This window comes from Danio rerio, chromosome 13, assembly GCF_052040795.2.
Source record: "Danio rerio strain M-AB ecotype USA chromosome 13, GRCz13ab, whole genome shotgun sequence".
Lineage (NCBI taxonomy): Eukaryota > Metazoa > Chordata > Actinopteri > Cypriniformes > Danionidae > Danio > Danio rerio.
In genome coordinates, this window is record NC_141033.1 from 42,871,223 (window position 1) to 42,883,379 (window position 12,157).

The following is a 12,157-nucleotide window of genomic DNA, read 5'->3' on the forward strand; positions in this document are numbered from 1 at the left end:
GCAGATTTTTTTACTTGCCATTCTTAAAAAAAAAAAAAAAAAAAAAAAGTCAAATTTTAGCAAAAGCAACAAAAAAAGCAGAAGAAAATCTGGGATTAACACATCACATGTTCTTTTTTTCCAATGCAAACAATTTAAATAAAAAGAAAACAAAGCAAGAATATGTCAAACTCAGGAAATAACATGAAAAATAACAAATAAATTTAGTGAAAATGTCAAACGTAGAGCTATTTTTTTTTTTTTATAAGAGTTGAGCTAAAGTTTCAAAATGACACAAAACATCATTCGAGTGATAAATGTCCTTTAATGCACATTTAAACTATTAAGCGCTCTTTGAGCAGCAAAACAGTGTGAGGAGCTGCTACTGTTGTGTGACTCCTCAAAGAAACAAAATCATTAAAATAATTTATTTGACCACACAGGTGTCTTTTAAAACCTAAAAACAAGAATGAGAACCACAGCTGTACGCCTCCATCCAAAACCAACGAAACAGACATTACTCTGGACACACGCTACAATGTTCAATATTTAGCATTTTGTCCCCCATTCTTCTTAAATATTAAATGGGAGCGAGACTTAAATATTAATGCTAAAATAACTCATCTGTCAGGAAAGCAAATGTTTTAAGGCACTCCGGACTGTCACATGGAGCCAAAAGTAGCCCAATACAACTAAAATCACTACAAACTGCATAAAAGTCCATGCAGTCATATCTACAGTAAAAACTCATAAACTGATACATCCTAAATAGTGTAATGTACAAAAATAGCAGACATGTTTGTTTGTGGTACACTATAGGTAAACATTAGTGTTTCTTTGGTTATGCGTGTCAGAACAGCACAACATCAGAGGTCATACGAGTTTTCAAATGCATTGAAAAAAAGAATATTGCAAGATAAAAATGTGCACGCTGTTGTACAAAATGAGTCATGAGGAGGAAGACATGACCAATAGTCTTAAACAGCCGACTTCCTTCTCTCCCACTGTACCCAGAGCAGGAACGTTAAAAAAAAGGAAATGATAAAAACCACCCGGTCAAATTTGTGCTGACGGCATGAAAAGTGCCAAATGCAAGAGTTTCCTGTGTCTCAGACCTCTTGCGTAAGATATAGAGAAAAACACACGATTTTCTGCATTGTGTGGAGCAGCATGACTCAGTCTATAACTGAAACATTAAAGCACATGGGTCAAAGACAGTTCCTGGAGGGTCGCAGCTCTGCACAGTTTAGTTCTAACGCTAATTGAACACACCTGAGCAGCTAATTGAGCCCTTCAGTTTTGTTTAAAAACCTACAGGTAAGTGTGTTGAAGCAGGGTTGGAACTAAACTGTGAAGAGCTGCGGCCCTCTACTGGATTTGACGCCTTCGCCTTAAAGGGTTAGTTCACCCCAAAATGGTATTTTTGGCATCTACGCATCATCATGTTGTTCCAAACCCATTCAAAAATAGAATAAATCTTTTTTTTAATTAAATCTGGGGGACTTTTGTGTTTCCATTAAATGTGTATTCACTAAAAAAGTTGACACTTTGAAAAAAAAAAAAAAAGATCCAAAAAATCATCGATTTAAATGTATTACTTGATCAAATTTAAGCAGTTTAATCTTGGTCTTCTGTCTTGATTTAAGATTCCAGTCAAAATATAAATCATTAATCAGTGAGTAAATGTTTACAACTGCTCAATCATGCTTGCTTGACGAGTGAGAACCAATAAGGTTTAATCTTGCGTGTCACATGGCACTTTTCAGCTTAGGCAAGAACCACTAAGATTTATGACATCATATTGGTGATTAACGTTAATATGAATACAATTCTAAACTCAACGAGATCATCATATGTACGATCGTTACTCTTCCGACGCCTTGTATATTAATTCATTTTTTCAATCTCATTCTAACAGTTTTAGATAATTTGGTCATGAAAATCTCTCAGATATGATTAAAAGCATTTGTGTTTCAAAGATGAAAATATTTCTAATGAGTTTGGAATGACGCGAGTAGATAAAATGAGAGTACAAGAATGTTCATTTTGTCGTGAACTCGCCCTTAAACGGAAAACCATTAATCACGTTCATATTCATAGTCGTATAACAAAATCTCTCAACCACATTCCTGGAGGACCACCAGCTCTGCACATTTCCATGTCTCTTTAACCAAATATACCTGTTTCAGAGCATCAGTTCATTAGCAGATACTGAAAGATGAGCGTGACAAACAAAGGAGACATCCAAAATATGCAGTGTGGGTGGGCCTCCAGGACCGTGGTTGAGAAACACTGTCGTAGACAAATGTAAATTTAAATGGCAACAGCATGCCATCAGAAAAAACCATGAACAAAATATCACAGATGACCACAGATCATCAATACCTTTCAAAACTATTCTGACCAAACCTCTACTCTTGGAAAATTAAAATAAATCTACATCCACCTTATGCTGGAGGAACAACCTGTCGCCAACTTTAAATGCCCAAGCTCCCCATCCAACACGGTAAAGTGCAAGACTGCAAAGAAAAAAGGGAAAGAAAGGAGAACTGAAAATGATTTTGCGAAATTCAAACATTGCTCTGACCCTTCACAATACTGACATGCCTTAAATCTGCGAGAGAATACATCTTTAGTCCAATTACAAATGACTGTAAACTTGAATGAACAGCTGGAGTGTGTTTGAGGTGGTGGAATTCTAAAACACACTTGCATTTACAAATACGCTCAGTTTTTGTTTCTCAGCGTATGGCACTGGATTATTCTTTGGTACGATCCTCTCCAAACTCTGCAACCTCACACGCAAAAAAATATATATATATTGAGAGTCATTCTCTTCTCTCGAGATTAACTCAAATGTCAGACAAGCTCTGCAACTCTTCTTTGGATTGGTTGGATTGGTGGTGTTGGCACAGGAAAAAAGAAGAGAGCATTGGATATGAGAGGCCGTGTTAAACCTCAGCAGACGGCCATGCGGTACAGCGATGCTCTGGCACTCTGCACCACCCAAACCCCACCTCAAAAGACACTTTTTCCCAGGGAGCCGTCTGCTTTGAATCCCCATGAGGTTCAGAGTCTGACAGTGAATTCACTCGAGGAGGGGGGTGGGGGGGGATCTCTGACCTCAAGACTCTGATCCACAATACTGGTCCTGACCTACAGCTAATCAAAGTGAAGATTACAGTCCCCTACAGTCATGCGGTCGAGTTCCTAGGGGGAGAAAGTAAGGCTAGTGTTGATTCAAGGTTGCCAGTCTTTGCCTCTGTGATCGGGAATGTGCTTATAGCGACACCTATCTCCAAAATGACAGCCGGTGGTCCTCCAGAAGTAACACTCATCTCCGTTGACAGGACCTCTGCGTCTTGGTCTGAAAGAGACGAAGATTTATTTGGACATTTGCAATCATTTCAAAAGAATACTTATTTGAATGTACAGTTGTAAAATAAGTAAAAACCCTTCACGCTGTGCATTTGTTATCTTTTTATGCATTTAAAGTGGAGCTCAAAACCTTCTGTTGTAGACTATAATTCAGTTTCGCTATCAGGGCTGGACTGGAGGAGAAGAGGGGAAAAATATAATATATTTTTTGTATTTTTATTTTATTTTTTTTTAATCGGCCCTGGCATTTTGGGACAGAGCGGCCCACTACATCAATCAAAATGCTACCCATCTGTGCACGCCCTTGAATGTTTACCAGCTCTCATTTTATAAAAGCACAAAAGCTCTATATAGAAAATAATGAGAGTTGACAAATTAAAAACTTACATTTTTTTTATTTATTATTAAAATTAAATTATAATCTACACTGGAAGTCCATCTTGTGTGCGCCTGTGTGTTTTGAGGAAACCTATATTAAATAATGAACTAGACAAACAGTTGAACTAGATAAACAGTTGTTTAATAAAATAAAGATAAATAAAAGCAATGTATCAGAGACCCTAAACAAATGTTTAACTCAACAACGAAATATTAAACATTGATTAAAGGTTGTACAGTCAATCAAATGAACTTAAAAAATGTAAAAAATTCAACAAATATTTGTTTGGGCCCTAACTACAAAACTAAATGTAAGAAAAAACTTATTAGTTTTGCTTTAGTTGTACACTAGTTTGGTCATGTATAAATATCATTATAATCATATTGTATAAATATTATTATAACTATAAGCCTACATCATGCTGATGATCAAAAACAAAATGTCATGATATCTCATGCGATTATCTACTGACCGAGTGCATCTTAAAATACATGACTGACTCCTCATAGAGCTTGCGAGGCATATATTCTTTATATTTTGTAAAATAAAGACTTGCAGGTTAAGGAAACGGCATAGGAGGAAGTTTCTGCAGGCCTTGGTGCAGATGAAAAGTAAAAAAAAAAAAGTATATTTATATAGACAGATAGGTAACTGCTAGATAGACTAGACAGGAATATATTGATCTGTGCTCTGCTGCGCGCTACAGACACAGAAGGCAAACGGCTGCGCGCCGCTTCTGCTCTCCCGCACATATGGGGTGAGAAACAGGCGAGACTCTCGACTATTTTGAAAAATACACACCGACGTTGCACGCTTGCACAAAGCCCACAATGGAAGTTTGTGATTGGGTCAGTCCAATGTCAATAAAGAAAAGAACCAATGGGCTGCAGATTATGTCACATGGGCTGGTCTGTCCAGAAAAGTAAAATCTTACTTTCAGAGCGTCACAGATCACAGCATAGTCAATTAATTAGGCAGAAAAACACAACAGTCTGACAGTGTTTTAAGGACCGATCAGATCATAAGAAAATGAACAGCCTGGCCAAAAAACTACATCGGCCTGCAGGAAACTGCCCGGTCTGCCAGATGGCCAGTCCGCCCCTGTTCACTATGTTATGCTCAAGTATGTCGTTTTGAAAGGGGTCTATTATATCCCTTTTTACAAGACTTAAAATATGTTTCTGATGTCCCTAGAGTGTGTGTGTGTGTGTGTGTGTGAAGTTTCAGCACAAATAACCAAACAAATATTTTTTTTTATAACTCTTTGAAACTGGCCCTTTTTTAGTTTTGACCCAAATTGTGCTCTTTTGGTGGCTGTCACTTTAAATTCAAATGAGATTGCACTCCTAGCCCTCTTTTCAAAGGTGAAAGTGAACCATCCTCATTCTGTCTGCATAAATCTGATCATTAGTAGTAACTGACTTCAGAAAATTACTAGCAAAAAAAAAAAAAAAAAGTGTCAAATTAGTAATTAATTAGTTCTTCAAACTAAAAAGAGTCATCAATTCCACTTGAAGAAACTGAATCTGAACTTTGGTATTTACTCTTGATTCTCAACTCCTCTGAATCAAGAAATCAAATCTTTTTGGAATAGACCCCCAATAGATAACACTTTTTAAATAAGGCCCTAAATCATAGGTCTCAAACTCAATTCCTGGAGGGCCGCATCTCTGCACAGTTTGGCTCCAATCCTAATCAAACACAGCTGATCCAAATAATTGAGGTGTTCAAAAGAGTCAAACTTTGCAGAGCTGAATAATTAACAAAATAAGCCAAAGCTAAAAGAGAACATCTTGGTTTTGTCTTTTAAATCTTACAATCAAAGCAAACCTTCAGATCAGTATTCAACATGTAGAATTGGCAGGAAAACGATCACAGAAAAACCGGGATAAATATTTAGTTAAACACTATTGCCAATTAAAGCAATCAAAATAAATGATATCACCCTTTAAAGGTAATATATACAGTATTACAACATGCATTTATATATAATAATACAACACAGTAGAAATTGAAATTACCCAGTAGCTCCAGCAGGTTGTTGCATAGCAGGTGTTGGCAGAACTCTTTGAATCCGTCGGTCTGGATATCGAACCACTAGTCGAGTATTCTCAATAAAATGTCCCTAAGAAGTGTTTCACAAAACAATTAGCATACCAGGACTACATGAAGAGCTAAAGGGCAAAAACAGACAACTCTCTTTATTAATTTCAATTAATCATGTTTTTCATCAAGCATGGATTAGTTCATTTGCAAAAACAGTGATTATGAAAAACAAATATAAACAGTTATCCGTACAGTTATTTTTATTTATTAAAAACAAAGCTCAAGAGGCTACTAATACTAATAGCATCTCAACCATTACTACTATTATGACTACTAATGATTATAACAAAGGGTTTTATGCAGAGCTTGACATTAACACCCGTCAACCCGCCAAATGTGGGAAGATTTCAGACAACTGACTTTGGCTAAATAATACTAAATAATTTTCCCGGATAATAATTCTTAAAAGCAGGGTTCGACAATAAGGATGGTCCAATACGCATGCAAAGGCGATCTTAGAATTGAGGAGCAACATGACTGACAAAAATAACTGCATTAGTGTAAGCAATAGAAAGCAGGTGAATACCGAATGAGAGGATTATCACTCGCGCTAACAGCTGAGGTGAGGCGTGCGACTGTTTTAAATGCGTGCACGCTCCCATTTCCATGCGTGAAGCAACTGTGTCTAGAAAAAACTGATGTGATCGGTTCTCTTTCAAATAGTCAAGACAAAAAGTGATGATGCTCAAAACAGTCTTGCTGCTTGCAAGAGTTCCAGGTTTGTCTTTTTGTAAGCAGCACCGGTTGCTTTCGCTTTATTCTTTGAACAGATTATTTATGAGTCTAACGTAAACAGTGTGTGATCATCCTTTCATTATCACACGGTATGTTTTTTGCCCAATTTATCTTGCGTTAATACAGTTTAATTATATTTTTTTTTACAATAACATTGATTTAATGGGAAATTAACTCCCTATATATATATATATGTGTAGTTTACTGGTGATCTGGGAACTTTAGCCAGAACAGATTACTGTACATATGTTTTGTTAAATAAAAAGAATAGTATACAGCTATATTTAGCTTGTTTTGACATTTAAAATTTGTGGCTAAGAAATAATTGTTTACGTTTGGTGTGGTCAGAGATGCATTTGATAAATCCTTCATTTTGAGCTAATATTATGTGAAATAAAAAATAATTGTAATACTATGAAACCATGACCAATTTGTTCATGATAATTGAGCAAGCTCATACACGACACACAAAAAGGGAAATGACTGAGTCATGTGGAGATAACACAAAATCTAAATCAAGTACTTTTAGCATCTCATAGTAATATTTATGTGTATAAAATATATTTTCCCAACAATAAAAGTGTCACTAGTGAAAATGGCGAGTGGCTAGTAATGTTGGAAAACTTAAAAGTTAATGTCAAGCCTTGGTTTTATGTAGCAGAAATAAAAAGATGGTCAATAATAATAATAATAATAATAATAATAATAATAATAATAATAAATGACTATGATTGACTTACATTGAGTTTCTCCATTGCACGGGAGGCCATGTTGGCATTCTTAAAGTTAACAAACGCACAGAAACGTTCATGCAGGACCCGAATGCTGTCAATTTCTCCGTAACTGGCAAACATCATTTAAAAAAAAAAAAACACAAACACAAAAACATAATGGGAAATGATGATATATCTAAAATTAGATTAGATTCTCATCTTTTAGATATCTAAAAACTGATTGGGGTAAATAAACTCACATTTTAAAGAGGTCCCGCAGATGTTTCTCAGTCAGTTCTGTGGTCACGTTGCCCACCCAAAGAGAATTGCAAGGACTTGCAAAGAAGACGACAACAATTTTAGAAATATGGACAGAATTAGTGCTGAAGAACTGCATTATAATTACAGTAGATAAATAAATGGAAATAAAAACTACAATCAACTCTGTGACTGCTCACCCAGGTTGAAGGAGTGCACAGTCCTGATTTGATGCTGAAAAACAAAGATTTCAATATTAAATAGGGTTATGTGAAGCAGAGATTTATGTTTCACTGCAATAATGTAAAATTGTAGCTATAGTTCACTCGGACGTTTAAATTTGCACCAAATCACAACATTGGTCACTTTTGTTTCATTTGGCTATTTTAAATACACAATACTGCCACAATATTGTTGCATTTTAGGAATCAGCAAGGACTGAAGGGGGGACAAAAATAATCTATATATTAGATGATTTGAGTGAAATTTCCTGTTTAAGGGATGTGCTAAACAATTTATTGTACAGTTTTACCTGATTCTGAAAAGTAAGCAAAATATGTTTTAGCCAATTTCTGTTTAATGCATTTTTTTAGCACATTTCTAAAGATAAGTTTAAAAAAACTTATTTCCAATAATGAATTTATTTTATTTTTGCCATGATGACAGTAAATAATATTTGACTAGATTTTTTTCAAGATACTACTATTCAGCTTAAAGTGACATTTAAAGGCTTAACTAGGTTAAATAAGCAAGTAAGAGTAACTAGGCAAATCATTGTATAACGGTGGTTTGTTCTGTAGACCAGGGGCTTTTAAACTTTTCAGCAAGTGACCCCCATTTTAATGCATGTCAGTGCTGTAAATGGGCCAGAAAGTTTAACCTGGTGCTATAAAATCAATCTGCTGCATCTGACGCTATAGCGGTGTCTTTAATGTAATTACCCCAGGGGTCGCAATCCAATAGAACTACTAACTATAAGCTACTATAGTAACTATACAGTAGTATATAGTAACTATAAACGACTATTTATTTCCTCTTCAGTAGCTTATGGATAAAATATGGTATCTTTTATAGTTTAATAAAAATAGATTTTTTGAAATCACCAGGCGACCCCTCCTTTAATGTCTCTCGACCCCCACTTTGGGAACCACTGCTGTAGACCACTGAAAAAAAAAAATGCTTTCAAAATATTGACCAAAATATTGACCTAAAAATGGTTTATGAAAAATATAACAGCTTTTATTCTAGCCTAAATAAATGATAAAAAATGAGAGAATGTTTATTCATTTTATTAATACTTATATCCAATACAAATTATATACACACAATATTTACACACAGTAAGTACCTTATTTAAATAATTTTTTTTTATTTTGGGTGTGATTAATCATTTGACAGAACTAGGAATATTTCATAATACTGCCTTTCCTGCTGAAAAGCACACAATAAAATAACTTGTATTGTGACTGAGTAATGATTATAGTCACAATGCTCAATATTTATTCAAATTTTAAGTCTCTATCATGGAGTGTAGCAATAGCACCCTCAAGTGGTTCGCTTCAATCGAGAAAATAAATGAACTCTTACCCTTGGCTGCAACAACGGCCTGCACTGTATTATATTTTTCCAGCAACTGAATACTCTGCTCCTCATCATATCCAAGCTCCTAAAGAGGAGGAAGTATAAACCTTTATCCATTAAAGATCTGAAAATATTATGCATACATTGTAGTTTGTGCATCATTCCAGAATTGCGTAATTTTCCTTCCAATGTAATATTTCCAAAGCTGACTCCATTCTAATCCATAATTTTAGAAAATTGCATAGTTACTCAACCTGTTCATATTTAAAGCCTGTCAGACTGACTTTTTTTCCCCTGAAACAAACAAAAGGAGATGCTTGGCATGTCTGAGCTTCTATTCAGGCTAAAATTAGATTGAATACGGATGAGTCATGGTTAATAAGTATTCTTTTATTCCCATTGAGTGAACGGTTTTGAATTGTGAGTGACACTTCTAGTTTAGGGAATTTCCATTTAATCTGACAAATCATTTGCAATAAGATTGAGCTACAAATAGTGCAATTCTTGCCTGACAGTTGGACTGAATTAACTTTTTATTTTCTGGCATGCTCTATTCTTATCTGCCAGGAATATCACAATATGTGAAATTAATGTGACACTGGTTTCACAAGAATGTCTGTAACTAATGCTTGTTTCAGTCCACTAGCCTTATTCTGTTGTTCCTGATTATTAGATTTTTCTTTGTATTTAACATCATTAATAGGAAAAGTCTGCCTTTTCTCCTTCTGTCTAAAAACCACCCTTCAACTCAACAAGGACATTTTTTTAGACTGGCAATAAAAACAATCATCTAATCTTTTTTTTACATCTATCTGTATAAAAGTAATACTTGCACACCTTATTACAAAAAAAAACTACTTTCAAACAATCAATAATTTAGATATTTTATAAAAACAACTGATTGGCACACTTGATGCATAAAAAAATTCATTCGTTCATTAAAGGGCACCTATGGTGAAAAATCTACTTTTCAAGCTGTTTGGACAGACGTGTGTAGGTATAGTATATAGACCGTCATATTAGGATGATATGAACACACCCAGTCCTTTTTTTAATAATATTATTTAACACCATAAAAACGGTGAACCAATTGGAGCAGTTTTCAGACCGACCGCAACTTGACATAGGAGTGCGGTCCCCCCGCCCACCAATATTGATTGACAGCTGCAAATTAACACGTCCCGGTAGTCACGTGTTTAATCATATCAACAAGACCAGACGTGCGCAAATCAAACGGAATTAAAAGGTCTGTTCAGTTTGCCAGGATCATCAATCATCATCAAATGTCATCAAGAGTCAGTTTCACATTTTTAACACGTTTTAAAACAGTGCACGTGTAATGAATTACAGCAATTTGCTTCAGCTTTACTTCATCAGCACAACGTGTCAGAAGAATTATTAAAGAAGATGCTTCAGTCCCGGTTTGTGGACGTTAAATCAGGTTTAATTTGTACATTAACAACATATCCATACAGCAGTGGAGATTAACCTGTCTCCTGTCACATATGCATGCAAAAAGAGCGCAAAACTAAACGCGCGCTCTGTCTGTCTGTCTGTGTGTGTGTGTGTGTGTGTGTGTGTGTGTGAACTTTGCAACGACATTGTGTGTGACTCATCGATGCAACAACTCCACAACAAATACTCATTGACAAAGTTCTTACTGTAGTATTTCTCACAAACGCTATGCAAGATCTTCTTCCTTTAAGTCTGTCTGTTGTCTGATGCAGCCAAGGGAGAAAATTAGGGCACGCAGAAAGGCACATAGAAACGGTAGGCGGGGAGGACAAGCCTTAAAGGCGCAGTACGACAAAACCGCCCCCTGTTGCAAAACTGTATAAAATAGAATCTTATAAAAGGTATAATGAAAAATCTGATGGATGTTTTGAGCTGAAACTTTAGTCACATTCTGGAGACGCAAAACACTTATATTAAATCTGAAAAAAAAAACACTTTAAAAGTGTTGTTCTGTTTTGAAAGTTTATATTCTGGGTTTGTTTGGATTTATGCTGACAGAACAGTGAAAAAAAGCCTTGTTTTCAGAAAGTAACAAAATATTACCCTCTCTGTTGAACACAAATCAGAAAAAACAAACAGATGCAATTAAAAGTAAATGCAACCAATCAGAAAGATTACACCAGACATGTCCAAACTCAGTCCTGGAGGCCCGGTGTCCTGCAAAGTTTAGTTCCAACTCCAATCAGACACACCTGGGCTAGCTAATCAAGCTCTTACTAGGCTTTCTAGAAGCATCCTTGCAGGTGTGTTGAGGCAAGTTGGAGCAAAACTCTGCAGGACACTGGCCCTCCAGGACAGAGTTTGGAAACCCCTGGATTACACCATCTCTGCTATCTAAACACAACCCTTCAACTCCACTAAGTATTTTTTGTGTGTGCAATAAAACAATCCTCTACAATACATTTTGTACTTCTAATGCCTATAAAGGTATTACTTGCAAATCTTATTAAACAAAAATCAGTCTAATTAATCAATCATTTAAATGTTCTTTTAACATTAGTCAAGAAAGATACAAAATAGGTAGTAAAATAGGATAGGAAATAGTTTTTTCCTAGCGTCTTTTCCGTCTCTGCGCTCTCCTGCTCTGGATTCTATCTTCTCGGACTCTACTGCAATCAGGCTAACTTCTGGGCCTGCTCTCTTTGCATCGCTCTCCCTCCTCCTTTGTCTCTCCTTTACCTCTGGTAACTTTAATTTTACATTTAAGCTGGGTACAATTTATATCATGTTTTATCATTTCATATTTTGCCATTTTATAATTCAGTTGTAACATAGAGAATTATTGTCATTGAATCATCTCATTTTCAATTATTTGTGAATTACTTTTGATTTAACATCAACATTTAATTGTTCCATATTGCAGTAGAATACAATCACATAACATCAATGCTCTCCCACATTTTAAGCTATTAATACTGCCCTTATTTCCGTTTTTGGTATAAGATGCTTTTCTTTTGCAAAGTGCTTGACTATGCACTCAATCTTATGCACATCTTAGTGTTTCCATACAGAA

At 35.4% G+C, this 12,157-nt stretch overlaps 1 protein-coding gene across 6 annotated transcripts in view; it reads right to left on the reverse strand.

Moving 5' to 3' along the window:
* Positions 1-284: 284 nt before the first annotated feature.
* zgc:123010 overlaps positions 285-12,157 on the reverse strand; it is a 35,758-nt gene continuing 23,885 nt past the window's right edge. For 3 of the 6 annotated variants that reach the window (XM_087278484.1, XM_087278483.1, XM_087278482.1), the window contains exons 11-17: positions 9,136-9,214; positions 8,652-8,711; positions 7,749-7,782; positions 7,551-7,625; positions 7,318-7,420; positions 5,758-5,861; positions 285-3,346 (exon numbers count right to left, since the gene is read on the reverse strand). In XM_087278484.1, coding sequence (XP_087134610.1) covers positions 3,220-3,346; positions 5,758-5,861; positions 7,318-7,420; positions 7,551-7,625; positions 7,749-7,782; positions 8,652-8,711; positions 9,136-9,214 — 582 coding nt within the window. In that variant the 3' untranslated portion in view covers positions 285-3,219. 6 annotated transcript variants of the gene reach the window in all.